This window comes from Magallana gigas, chromosome 4 (assembly GCF_963853765.1).
Source record: "Magallana gigas chromosome 4, xbMagGiga1.1, whole genome shotgun sequence".
NCBI classification, from domain to species: Eukaryota; Metazoa; Mollusca; class Bivalvia; order Ostreida; family Ostreidae; genus Magallana; species Magallana gigas.
Genome location: NC_088856.1, coordinates 40,025,599 through 40,040,539, shown reverse-complemented (window position 1 = coordinate 40,040,539; position 14,941 = coordinate 40,025,599). Strand labels below are relative to the sequence as shown.

At 36.7% G+C, this 14,941-nt stretch overlaps 1 protein-coding gene across 1 annotated transcript in view; it reads right to left on the bottom strand.

The window, feature by feature from the left end:
• Positions 1-13,091, bottom strand: part of LOC136275069 (gelsolin-like protein 2) — an 80,361-nt gene extending 67,270 nt beyond the window's left edge. The window contains exons 1-3 of the mRNA XM_066083355.1: positions 13,059-13,091; positions 12,768-12,842; positions 12,437-12,508 (exon numbers count right to left, since the gene is read on the bottom strand). Coding sequence (XP_065939427.1) covers positions 12,437-12,508; positions 12,768-12,842; positions 13,059-13,091 — 180 coding nt within the window. The remainder of the gene's footprint in view (positions 1-12,436; positions 12,509-12,767; positions 12,843-13,058) is intronic.
• Positions 13,092-14,941: the final 1,850 nt, after the last annotated feature.

Below are 14,941 nucleotides of genomic sequence, written 5' to 3'. Positions count from 1 at the left end.
TGATAAAATCAGCTTAATGAAGTCATAATACAAACAATCTGGACAATGTACAATAATACATGTAGATCCTGTATAAATAAAATCCATTTTCCCCCCTGGATATTCTTATGTTTATAATCATTAGTCCCTTTTCTAACAGGATGATTTTATAGTCATATCACATGTTGAGTATTGCAGTCCTCAAAAAGATCCTTTACAATTGATAATATATGGGATATTAAGCTACATCAAACTCTGAACCTTCTTGTGAGGCCGAAGAATTGTCCTGGAGCCAAAGTCTTAACAATTATAAAGAATTATCTGGCTGATTAGTTTCTGAGAAGAAGATTTTAAAAGATTTACTCTATATATTCCTATGTAAAACTTTACCCCCCCCCCAAATGTGGCCTCACCCTACCCCCAGGGATCATGTTTTCACAACTTTGAATCTACACTACCTGAGGATACTTGCACACAAGTTTCAGCTTTCCTGGCTGATTAATTTCTGAGAAGAAGATTTTTAAATATTTACTCTATATATTCCGATGTAAAACTTCGACCCCCCATTATGCCCCACCGTACCCCCAGGTATCATGATTTTCACAACTTTGAATCTACACTGCCTGAGGATGCTTCCACACTAGTTTCAGCTTTCCTGGTTGATTAGTTTCTGAGAAGAAGATTTTCAAAGATTTCCTCTATATATTCCTATGTAAAACTTCGACCCCCCCCCATTGTAGCCCCACCCTACCCAGGGGGTCATGATTTTCACAACTTTGAATCTACACTACCTGAGATGCTTCCAGACAAGTTTCAGCTTTCCTGGCTGATTAGTTTCTGAGAAGAAGATTTTTAAAGATTTACTCTATATATTCCTATGTAAAACTTTAACACCCCCCCCCCCTCTGTGGCCTCACCTAACCCCCAGGGATCATGATTTTCACAACTTTGAATCTACACTGCCTGAGGATGCTTCCACACAAGTTTCAGCTTTCCTTGCTGATAAGTTTCTGAGAAGAAGATTTTAAAGATTTACTCTATATATTCTTATGTAAAACTTCGACCCCCCCCCCCCCCCCCATTGTAGCCCCACCCTACCCAGGGGGTCATGATTTTCACAACTTTGAATCTACACTGCCTGAGGATGCTTCCACACAAGTTTCAGCTTTCCTTGCCGATAAGTTTCTGAGAAGAAGATTTTAAAGTTTTACTCTATATATTCTTATGTAAAACTTCAACCCTCCTTTGTGCCCCACCCTACCCCCAGGGATCATTTTCACAACTTTGAATCTACACTACCTGAGGATGCTTCCACATAAGATTCAGCTTTCCTGACTGATTAGTTTCTGAGAAGAAGATTTTAAAGATTTACTTTATATATTCCTATGTAAAACTTCAACCCCCCTTTGTGCCCCACCCTACCACCAGGGATCATTTTCACAACTTTGAATCTACACTACCTGAGGATGCTTCCACATAATTTTCAGCTTTCCTGGCTGATTATTTTCTGAGAAGAAGATTTTAAAGATTTACTCTATATATTCCTATGTAAAACTTCAACCCTCCTTTGTGCCCCACCCTACCCCCAGGGATCATTTTCACAACTTTGAATCTACACTACCTGAGGATGCTTCCACATAAGTTTAAGCTTTCCTGGCTGATTATTTTCTGAGAAGAAGATTTTAAAGATTTACTCTATATATTCCTATGTAAAACTTCGACCACCCCATTGTGGCCCCACCCTACCCCTGGTAATCATGAATTTCACAACTTTGAATCTGCACTACCTGAGGATGCTTCCACACAAGTTTCAGCTTTCCTGGCTGATTAGTTTCTGAGAAGAAGATTTTCAAAGATTTACTCTATATATTCATGATTTTCACAACTTTGAATCTGCACTACCTGAGGATGTTTCCACACACGTTTCAGCTTTCCTGGCTGATTAGTTTCTGAGAAGAAGATTTTCAAAGATTTACTCTATATATTTATGATTTTCCCAACTTTGAATCTACACTACATGAGGATACTTCCAAACAAGTTTCAGCTTTCCTGGCTGATTAGTTTCTGAGAAGAAGATTTTTAAAAATTTACTCTATATATTCCTATGTAAAACTTCGACTACCATTATGGCCCCACCCTACCCCTGGGGGTCATGATTATCACAACTATGAATCTACACTACCTGAGGATGCGTCCACACGAGTTTCCGCTTTCCTGGCTGATTAGTTTTTGAGAAGATTTTCAAAGATTTACTCTATATATTCCTATGTAAAACTTCGACCCCCCCCCCCCATTGTAGCCCCACCCTACCCAGGGGGTCGTGATTTTCACAACTTTGAATCTACACTACATGAGGATGCTTCCACACAAGTTTCAGCTTTCCTGGCTGATTAGTTTCTGAGAAGAAGATTTTTAAAGATTTACTGTATTTTCCAATGTAAAACTTTAACACCCTCCCCCCCATGTGGCCTCACCCTACCCCCAGGAATCATGATTTTCACAACTTTGAATCTACACTGCCTGAGGATGCTTCCACACAAGTTTCAGCTTTCCTTGCTGATAAGTTTCTGAGAAGAAGATTTTCAAAGATTTACTCTATATATTTATGATTTTCCCAACTTTGAATCTACACTACATGAGGATACTTCCAAACAAGTTTAGGCTTTCCTGGCTGATTAGTTTCTGAGAAGAAGATTTTTAAAAATTTACTCTATATATTCCTATGTAAAACTTCGACCACCCCATTGTGGCCCCACCCTACCCCCGGGGATCATGAACTTCACAACTTTGAATCTGCACTACCTGAGGATGCTTCCATACAAGTTTCAGCTTTCCTGGCTGATTAGTTTTTGAGAAGAAGATTTTCAAAGATTTACTCTATATATTCATGATTTTCACAACTTTGAATCTGCACTACCTGAGGATGCTTCCACACAAGTTTCAGCTTTCCTGGCTGATTAGTTTCTGAGAAGAAGATTTTCAAAGATTTACTCTATATATTTATGATTTTCCCAACTTTGAATCTACACTACATGAGGATACTTCCAAACAAGTTTCAGCTTTCCTGGCTGATTAGTTTCTGAGAAGAAGATTTTTAAAAATTTACTCTATATATTCCTATGTAAAACTTCGACTACCATTATGGCCCCACCCTACCCCTGGGGGTCATGATTATCACAACTATGAATCTACACTACCTGAGGATGCGTCCACACGAGTTTCCGCTTTCCTGGCTGATTAGTTTTTGAGAAGATTTTCAAAGATTTACTCTATATATTCCTATGTAAAACTTCGACCCCCCCCCCATTGTAGCCCCACCCTACCCAGGGGGTCGTGATTTTCACAACTTTGAATCTACACTACATGAGGATGCTTCCACACAAGTTTCAGCTTTCCTGGCTGATTAATTTCTGAGAAGAAGATTTTTAAAGATTTACTGTATTTTCCAATGTAAAACTTTAACACCCTCCCCCCCATGTGGCCTCACCCTACCCCCAGGAATCATGATTTTCACAACTTTGAATCTACACTGCCTGAGGATGCTTCCACACAAGTTTCAGCTTTCCTTGCTGATAAGTTTCTGAGAAGAAGATTTTAAAGATTTACTCTATATATTCCTATGTAAAACTTCAACCCTCCTTTGTGCCTTACCCTACCCCCAGGGATCATTTTCACAACTTTGAATCTACACTACCTGAGGATGCTTCCACATAAGTTTCATCTTTTCTGGCTGATTAGTTTCTGAGAAGAAGATTTTAAAGATTTACTCTATATATTCCTATGTAAAACTTCGACCACCCCATTGTGGCCCCACCCTACACCCGGGGATCATGAACTTCACAACTTTGAATCTGCACTACCTGAGGATGCTTCCATACAAGTTTCAGCTTTCCTGGCTGATTAGTTTTTGAGAAGAAGATTTTTAAAGATTTACTCTATATATTCATGATTTTCACAACTTTGAATCTACAGTACCTGAGGATACCTCCACACAAGTTTCAGCTTTCCTGGCTGATTATTTTTTGAGAAGAAGATTTTAAAGATTTACTCTATATATTCCTATGTAAAACTTCGACCACCCCATTGTGGCCCCACCCTACCCCCGGGGATCATGAATTTTACAACTTTGAATCTACACTGCCTGAGGATGCTTCCACACAAGTTTCAGCTTTCCTTGCTGATAAGTTTCTGAGAAGAAGATTTTAAAGATTTACTCTATATATTCCTATGTAAAACTTCAACCCTCCTTTGTGCCCCACCCTACCCCCAGGGATCATTTTCACAACTTTGAATCTACACTACCTGAGGATGCTTCCACATAAGTTTCAGCTTTCCTGGCTGATTATTTTCTGAGAAGAAGATTTTAAAGATTTACTCCATATATTCCTATGTAAAACTTCGACCACCCCATTGTGGCCCAACCCTACCCCCGGGGATCATGAATTTCACAACTTTGAATCTGCACTACCTGAGGATGCTTCCACAAAAGTTTCAGCTTTCCTGGCTGATGAGTTTCTGAAAAGAAGATTTTTAAAGATTTACTATATATATTCATGATTTTCACAACTTTGAATCTACACTACCTGAGGATACTTCTACACAAGTTTCAGCTTTCCTGGCTGATTAGTTTCTGAGAAGAAGACTTTTAAAAATTTACTCTATATATTCCTATGTAAAACTTCGACCCCCATTATGGCCTCAAACTACCCCCGGGGGTCATGATTTTCACAACTGTGAATTTACACTACCTGAGGATGCGTCCAGGGAAGTTTCAGCTCTCCTGGCTGATTAGTTTCTGAGAAGAAGATTTTTAAAGATTTACTCTATATATTCCTAAGTAAAACTTCCACCCCCCATTGTGGCCCCACCCTACATCCAGGGGTCATGAATGTCACAACTTTGAATCTACACTACCTGAGGATGCTTCCACACAAGTTTCAGCTTTCCTGGCTGATTAGTTTCTGAGAAGAAGATCTTTAAAGATTTACTCTATATTTTCCTATGTAAAACTTCAACCCCCCATTGTGGCCCCACCCTACATCCAGGTGTCATGAATGTCACAACTTTGAATCTACACTACCTGGGGATGCTTCCACATAAGTTTCAGCTTTTCTGGCTGATTAGTTTCTGAGAAGAAGATTTTAAAGATTTACTCTATATATTCCTATGTAAAACTTCAACCCTCCTTTGTGCCCCACCCTACCCCCAGGGATCATTTTCACAACTTTGAATCTACACTACCTGAGGATGCTTCCACACAAGTTTCAGCTTTCCTGGCTGATTAGTTTGTGAGAAAAAGATTTTTAAAGATTTACTCTATATATTCATGATTTTCACAACTTTGAATCTACAGTACCTGAGGATACTTCCACACAAGTTTCAGCTTTCCTGGCTGATTAGTTTCTGAGAAGAAGAGTTTTAAAAATTTACTCAATATATTCCTATGTAAAACTTCGACCCCCTTTATGGCCCCACCCTACCCCTGGGGTTCATGATTTTCACAACTGTGAATTTACACTGCCTGAGGATGCTTCCACACAATTTTCAGCTCTCCTGGCTGATTAGTTTCTGAAAAGAAGATTTTTAAAGATTTACTCTATATATTTCTATGTAAAACTTCCACCCCCATTGTGGCCCCACCCTACCCCCAGGGATCATGAATGTCACAACTTTGAATCTACACTACCTGAGGATGCTTCCACATAAGTTTCAGCTTTCCTGGCTGATTATTTTCTGAGAAGAAGATTTTAAAGATTTACTCTATATATTACTATGTAAAACTTCAACCCTCCTTTGTGCCCCACCCTACCCCCAGGGATCATTTTCACAACTTTGAATCTACACTACCTGAGGATGCTTCCACATAAGTTTCAGCTTTCCTGGCTGATTATTTTCTGAGAAGAAGATTTTAATGATTTACTCTATATATTCCTATGTAAAACTTCGACCACCCCATTGTGGCCCCACCCTACCCCCGGGGATCATGAACTTCACAACTTTGAATCTGCACTACCTGAGGATGCTTCCATACAAGTTTCAGCTTTCCTGGCTGATTAGTTTTTGAGAAGAAGATTTTTAAAGATTTACTCTATATATTCATGATTTTCAAAACTTTGAATCTACAGTACCCGAGGATACTTCCACACAAGTTTCAGCTTTCCTGGCTGATTAGTTTTTGAGAAGAAGATTTTTAAAGATTTACTCTATATATTCATGATTTTCACAACTTTGAATCTACAGTACCTGAGGATACTTCCACACAAGTTTCAGCTTTCCTGGCTGATTATTTTTTGAGAAGAAGATTTTAAAGATTTACTCTATATATTCCTATGTAAAACTTCGACCACCCCATTGTGGCCCCACCCTACCCCCGGGGATCATGAATTTTACAACTTTGAATCTACACTGCCTGAGGATGCTTCCACACAAGTTTCAGCTTTCCTTGCTGATAAGTTTCTGAGAAGAAGATTTTAAAGATTTACTCTATATATTCCTATGTAAAACTTCAACCCTCCTTTGTGCCCCACCCTACCCCCAGGGATCATTTTCACAACTTTGAATCTACACTACCTGAGGATGCTTCCACATAAGTTTCAGCTTTCCTGGCTGATTATTTTCTGAGAAGAAGATTTTAAAGATTTACTCTATATATTCCTATGTAAAACTTCGACCACCCCATTGTGGCCCAACCCTACCCCCGGGGATCATGAATTTCACAACTTTGAATCTGCACTACCTGAGGATGCTTCCACAAAAGTTTCAGCTTTCCTGGCTGATGAGTTTCTGAAAAGAAGATTTTTAAAGATTTACTATATATATTCATGATTTTCACAACTTTGAATCTACACTACCTGAGGATACTTCTACACAAGTTTCAGCTTTCCTGGCTGATTAGTTTCTGAAAAGAAGATTTTTAAAAATTTACTCTATATATTCCTATGTAAAACTTCGACCCCCATTATGGCCTCAAACTACCCCCGGGGGTCATGATTTTCACAACTGTGAATCTACACTACCTGAGGATGCGTCCAGGGAAGTTTCAGCTCTCCTGGCTGATTAGTTTCTGAGAAGAAGATTTTTAAAGATTTACTCTATATATTCCTAAGTAAAACTTCCACCCCCCATTGTGGCCCCACCCTACATCCAGGGGTCATGAATGTCACAACTTTGAATCTACACTACCTGAGGATGCTTCCACACAAGTTTCAGCTTTCCTGGCTGATTAGTTTCTGAGGAGAAGATTTTTAAAGATTTACTCTATATTTTCCTATGTAAAACTTCGACCCCCCATCGTGGCCCCACCCTACCCCCAGGGATCATGAATTTCACAACTTTGAATCTACACTGCCTGAGGATGCTTCCACACAAGTTTCAGCTTTCCTGGTTGATTAGTTTCTGAGAAGAAGATTTTTAAGGATGGACGGACAGACAGACGCAGAGGAAAGCTATAGTCCCCTCCGGTGAAACCGGTATGGGACTAATAAGTCTATTTATTCAATTATTTCAACTTACCGTTTCTGTGTATCAATGTCACCTTTAAGTTATTTCAGCCCTATTTTGTGGATGACACCCGCACAGAGATTAGATAAGGTGATTACGAGGCTTGTTTGATTTACTTGCTGGTTGTGGCATAGATTTGAATTTAAACCTACGCATAAACGAGATTATCAGATCAGAAATACACATTAGCCACGCACTCGTCATCAAAGTTTAACTTTCGAACGTAAAAGTTTTTATTTAAAAACCTGTTAATTTCAAGTCTTATTTTCAGTCAAAACAATCTGTATTGCCTCATGGAAACGTTTATTTCAAAGAACTATGTTCGAGTGTTCCAAATGACCTCCCAAACATATTTGGTTGCTGATTTTAACGCGAAAAATCCCCCTTCAGCTAAACTTCTTTTTTGCCTAAGAACTGACTCGCCATAATAAATAACAAAACTCATTTCTTGTTTGGAAATAAGATATCGCTTAGTTTGTAAAAAAGCTGGCATTAATTACAGTAATTTGTAATACATATTTGAGAACATATATAATTTTATGACAGCGTATCAAAGCATTAAAAATGCATAACAATAATGAACACGATTGTACATCTACATGCAAGACTGTATAATTATCATTATCATCTAGGCTCACTGAAACCGGGTTTGAAATCAATGAAACAATAACTGAATCGTAAATTAAAAGTAATTTTTTTGCAAGATTTTTAAATGCTTCTATGTATGCACATAAGCAACCATATCGTATAAATTTTAGGGAGATGTAAAAGTTTTCGTTTTTTAAAGAAATATAATCTGGAAAAGTTATACGTCGTTTGGAAATATTTTGACTTATCTCCCTTTTGAAAGGTAAAACAAATTATTCACACTTTATTATAATGGTCTAAAACGCAGAAGTCTTTTACAACTTGGAATCTACACTACCTGAGGATACTTGCTCACAAGTTTCAGCTTTCCTGGCTTATTAATTTCTGAGAAGAAGATTTTTAAAGATTTACTCTATATATTCCTATGTTAAACTTCGACCCCCCATTGTGCCCCACCCTACCCCCAGGGATCATGATTTTCACAACTTTGAATCTACACTACCTGAGGATGCTTCCACATAAGTTTCAGCTTTCCTGGCTGATTATTTTCTGAGGAGAAGATTTTAAAGATTTACTCTATATATTCCTATGTAAAACTTCGACCACCCCATTGTGGCCCAACCCTACCCCCGGGGATCATGAATTTCACAACTTTGAATCTGCACTACCTGAGGATGCTTCCACAAAAGTTTCAGCTTTCCTGGCTGATGAGTTTCTGAAAAGAAGATTTTTAAAGATTTACTATATATATTCATGATTTTCACAACTTTGAATCTACACTACCTGAGGATACTTCTACACAAGTTTCAGCTTTCCTGGCTGATTAGTTTCTGAGAAGAAGATTTTTAAAAATTTACTCTTTATATTCCTATGTAAAACTTCGACCCCCATTATGGCCTCAAACTACCCCCGGGGGTCATGATTTTCACAACTGTGAATCTACACTACCTGAGGATGCGTCCAGGGAAGTTTCAGCTCTCCTGGCTGATTAGTTTCTGAGAAGAAGATTTTTAAAGATTTACTCTATATATTCCTAAGTAAAACTTCCACCCCCCATTGTGGCCCCACCCTACATCCAGGGGTCATGAATGTCACAACTTTGAATCTACACTACCTGAGGATGCTTCCACACAAGTTTCAGCTTTCCTGGCTGATTAGTTTCTGAGAAGAAGATCTTTAAAGATTTACTCTATATTTTCCTATGTAAAACTTCAACCCCCCATTGTGGCCCCACCCTACATCCAGGGGTCATGAATGTCACAACTTTGAATCTACACTACCTGAGGATGCTTCCACACAAGTTTCAGCTTTCCTGGCTGATTAGTTTCTGAGGAGAAGATTTTTAAAGATTTACTCTATATTTTCCTATGTAAAACTTCGACCCCCCATCGTGGCCCCACCCTACCCCCAGGGATCATGAATTTCACAACTTTGAATCTACACTGCCTGAGGATGCTTCCACACAAGTTTCAGCTTTCCTGGTTGATTAGTTTCTGAGAAGAAGATTTTTAAGGATGGACGGACAGACAGACGCAGAGGAAAGCTATAGTCCCCTCCGGTGAAACCGGTATGGGACTAATAAGTCTATTTATTCAATTATTTCAACTTACCGTTTCTGTGTATCAATGTCACCTTTAAGTTATTTCAGCCCTATTTTGTGGATGACACCCGCACAGAGATTAGATAAGGTGATTACGAGGCTTGTTTGATTTACTTGCTGGTTGTGGCATAGATTTGAATTTAAACCTACGCATAAACGAGATTATCAGATCAGAAATACACATTAGCCACGCACTCGTCATCAAAGTTTAACTTTCGAACGTAAAAGTTTTTATTTAAAAACCTGTTAATTTCAAGTCTTATTTTCAGTCAAAACAATCTGTATTGCCTCATGGAAACGTTTATTTCAAAGAACTATGTTCGAGTGTTCCAAATGACCTCCCAAACATATTTGGTTGCTGATTTTAACGCGAAAAATCCCCCTTCAGCTAAACTTCTTTTTTGCCTAAGAACTGACTCGCCATAATAAATAACAAAACTCATTTCTTGTTTGGAAATAAGATATCGCTTAGTTTGTAAAAAAGCTGGCATTAATTACAGTAATTTGTAATACATATTTGAGAACATATATAATTTTATGACAGCGTATCAAAGCATTAAAAATGCATAACAATAATGAACACGATTGTACATCTACATGCAAGACTGTATAATTATCATTATCATCTAGGCTCACTGAAACCGGGTTTGAAATCAATGAAACAATAACTGAATCGTAAATTAAAAGTAATTTTTTTGCAAGATTTTTAAATGCTTCTATGTATGCACATAAGCAACCATATCGTATAAATTTTAGGGAGATGTAAAAGTTTTCGTTTTTTAAAGAAATATAATCTGGAAAAGTTATACGTCGTTTGGAAATATTTTGACTTATCTCCCTTTTGAAAGGTAAAACAAATTATTCACACTTTATTATAATGGTCTAAAACGCAGAAGTCTTTTACAACTTGGAATCTACACTACCTGAGGATACTTGCACACAAGTTTCAGCTTTCCTGGCTTATTAATTTCTGAGAAGAAGATTTTTAAAGATTTACTCTATATATTCCTATGTTAAACTTCGACCCCCCATTGTGCCCCACCCTACCCCCAGGGATCATGATTTTCACAACTTTGAATCTACACTGCCTGAGGATGCTTCCACACGAGATTCAGCTTTCCTGGCTAATTAGTTTCTGAGAAGAAGATTTTCAAAGATTTACTCTATATATTCCTACGTAAAACTTCGACCCCCCCCCCCCCCCATTGTAGCCCCACCCTACCCAGGGGGTCATGATTTTCACAACTTTGAATCTACACTGCCTGAGGATGCTTCCACACAAGTTTCAGCTTTCCTTGCTGATAAGTTTCTGAGAAGAAGATTTTCAAGATTTACTCTATATATTCCTATGTAAAACTTCAACCCTCCTTTATGCCCCACCCTACCCTACCCCCAGGGATCATTTTCACAACTTTGAATCTACACTACCTGAGGATGCTTCCACATAAGTTTCAGCTTTCCTGGCTGATTATTTTCTGAGAAGAAGATTTTAAAGATTTACTCTATATATTCCTATGTAAAACTTCAACCCTCCTTTGTGCCCCACCCTACCCCCGGACGGACGGACGGACAGACAGACGCAGAGGAAAGCTATAGTCCCCTCCGGTGAAACCGGTATGGGACTAATAAATTTATTTATTTAATTATTTCAACTTACCGTTTTTGTGTATCAATGTCACATTTAAGTTATTTCAGCCCTATTGTGTGGATGACACCCGCACAAAGATTAGATAAGGTGAATACGAGGCTTGTTTGATTTACTTGCTGGTTGTGGCATAGATTTGAATTTAAACCTACGCATAAACGAGATTATCAGATCAGAAATACACATTAGCCACGCACTCGTCATCAAAGTTTAACTTTCGAACGTAAAAGTTTTTATTTAAAAACCTGTTAATTTCAAGTCTTATTTTCAGTCAAAACAATCTGTATTGCCTCATGGAAACGTTTATTTCATAGAACTATGTTCGAGTGTTCCAAATGACCTCCCAAACATATTTGGTTGCTGATTTTAACGCGAAAAATCCCCCTTCAGCTAAACTTCATCCAAATATGTGTCTTTGTCAACTGTTTTGTATGCAGCAGTTGCGTACTCGTCCTATCCAGAACATTACAAAATGTGTTAATAAAAGAAAAAATTGTAAGAAATCGATTTATCTGAAAAAAATGATTTCATATTGTGAAATATTACCTGAGCATTTTGCTATGTGCATGTGCTTCGTGTTAAAGAATGATGGAAAAGATGTTGAAAAAACCTTATATTAAATGGCAGCTGTTACATTTTAATTTGCCCTCTACGATGAACTTGTACTGTGTACACCATATCATGTAATTGCATTTTTGTTCAATAATTGATTCCTTTATATTATATCTACACAGCTACACAAATATTTAACTGCCACCGTGTAGTCACGGAAACGTTCATGAATGCAAGATATACATATCTTCATTCAATCAGAAAGTCTAAATATTTAACTGAACTTGGTTTGCATGTAATATTCTCTTTTTTTAGTGGGCACAAAATATTGTTGATCAGCAAATTGCAGTCTTTGAATATTTTGAATTTGCGTCAAGGAAAATAAATGTAAGCATACATGCAAATTCACAAGATTGAACCAGTTAGCATGATTTAATGACATATTAATTTTGGGTTCATAAAATATTTCTGATGAGTTTTTGGATGTTCCTTAAATTTGTGTTTTATGTGATTTTGTCACATACATATACATGTGTCTTTCAATGATCCGTTGGTTATTGTCAAGGACTTACCTGCGTACTGTATTTTCCGATCCAGAAGTGAACATCATAAAGCAGAGCGTCATAGTCCTCCTTCTTGTAGGTCTAAAACACGTACATTGAACATACATGTACAAACATGTTGATGGAACAGTTCTTGGTGTACAATTACGTTTTAATCAGTTTTGAGATTCTACTCATATCATAACTTGTACTTTCATTGGCAAAGTGGTTTTTGAAAAGTTTGAAACTTTTTCATAAAACTGTTCAACAGTAAAAGAATGTTCATTCATTTAGTGTTATATTTGTATACTCTACTTTATAAACATGTACACCAAATTCATTTACATAATAACATACTTACATTTAGAACTATATAGGAATCTCCGTCAAATAATTTTCCATAATCCTCCTCCGGCCATGAAGTTACTTCGAAGTTCTGAATGAAATGCAGACAATAATACTTCATATTCATAGCACATGACATAGGCGTCGGAACCGGGGGGGGGGGGGGTGAGGGCTAAGGGGGGCTTAGCCTCCCCACATTTTTTGCAAAGTTATACCTAATCATTAGAAACATAGCATGATAGAGGGTTCAGCCCCCCCCCCCCCCCCCACTGCTTGTCGTAGGAAAGATTAAAGTTCCTAAATTTACCTTGAACGATTTTGAAGTTGGATTCAGAGGCATACTAGTCCCCCCCCCCTTTTGGAATTCTTTTGGAAGTATAGGTATACTCCCCCCCCCCCCCCCCCCCCCGTTTTCCAAGCTCTTTCACAAGATGTGGCCGACTCTTACAATACAAAAAAAAAACCCTCAGAAACATGGTTGACTTGTTTGGTAGTCAAGTTTAATTTTTTAAAGAGATGTTAATAACTTTTAAAAACACTAGACTTTGACCCGTGCGGGTTGACATTGCATATTATGTCGAGCATTAACGAAATAGATACATTGAATTTGCACAACATGTTAAATTCAGAACTCTCGGAATTGTTCATATTAAACGCACTGATTTATAGTTATCTCCCGTATTTTCTTTCATGAACAGAATATATAGCAAATTTTTAATGAAAATTTACACGCATTTGAATAATCGTTTTTGAGTTTATTCATGCAAATGTGATATTGTGGAAACATTAAAAAGCATTCCGTGATTTATTGTGAATGTAATGCGCAAGATTATAAAATCTAGAAAATTCAGAAGATTTCCGGATTTTTTAAAGGAATTTTCGTTGATTATTTATTAACGAAGCCTGATTGAGAAAAAATAAAAACAAATTAGTAATCTCCTACTACCAATTATGTTAAAACTATATAAAAACAAAAGACAGTACTCTTCCAATTTCTCGGTATCAAAGCCCAAAAATTGGAGTCTATTATTTCAATATAGTAGTATAGATATTCCTCCTTGATTTATGATATATTTTCCTAGTTTGCCGAGTTGCTTTAATTCAAAAAACGATACTATAACTTTAGAAAACGAGTGCGAAATGATTTTTGTTTCCACTGACTTGGAAAGATAAATATTCAAATATAAATACAATGTGGTACTGCTGAAAAATATATCTATACACATCATCTATGTGTATTAGTTTAATTGAGTTTTAATGTATTTACGGTGTGTAAACAAGTGATACAAAGGATCAATACAAATACTCCTTGTGCCTGGATATTGAATAATCAATCTCTTCTTTCTCATGAAAAAGGTGTTTTAATCTAAATTTAAAAGCAGGCAACTTTATCAAAATGTAACGATACAAATATAAAGAAAGGCCTTACTTAACTTTGATTTTACCTCTTTTATTTCGATGTACGAGAAAATATAACCAGTTAGAAAGAAGATGAATGAAAATTTTCTCTTTAAATACAATTTACATTCAATAATGAGGATGACTGTTCCACTCGAAATACACTTTTCAATACCCTGATTGAGCACGAATAAATGTTTCACCTTTAATTAAATCATTCTTATTCAGATTTGCAAATCCTATCATATACAGACATTTCAACCCCACAAAATAAGCTCAACAAACTCTAAAAGAAGAAAAATATGGAAAATATCATTCATGAAAACAAAAGCTCAAAGTTAAAAGTAAAACATTTCATAATTGTCATTCATTATAACGAATTCATTGGAATAAGAGTGATTTTTCATAAAATAAATTGTAAAATATGTCAATTTTGAGCGATTTTATTTTTCGTCTTTTTAATGTAAGATTCGATTTTTTTTCAATTTTGATGCAAAGGGCAGCAACTTAACTACATGTAAGGACAGAAGTCAAATATATCAAAATCTGAACAAAGCATACATCACTTAGAATAGTCTTTATTTCTATCGAAATTATTGATGAAAAATTCATCCTATTCTGAGCAACTTTTTTCTTCAATCAACATTTTAGATACAAATATTATTAGCAATTTCTAAAAGTACATGTAAATTGGTTTATGTAGCAAGCTATTTTTTTTTCGTATAAACATGTAGTATGTCTTACTTTTGACGTCTCTCTCTTCTTTTGATCCGAAAAACTCTAGATTGGAAT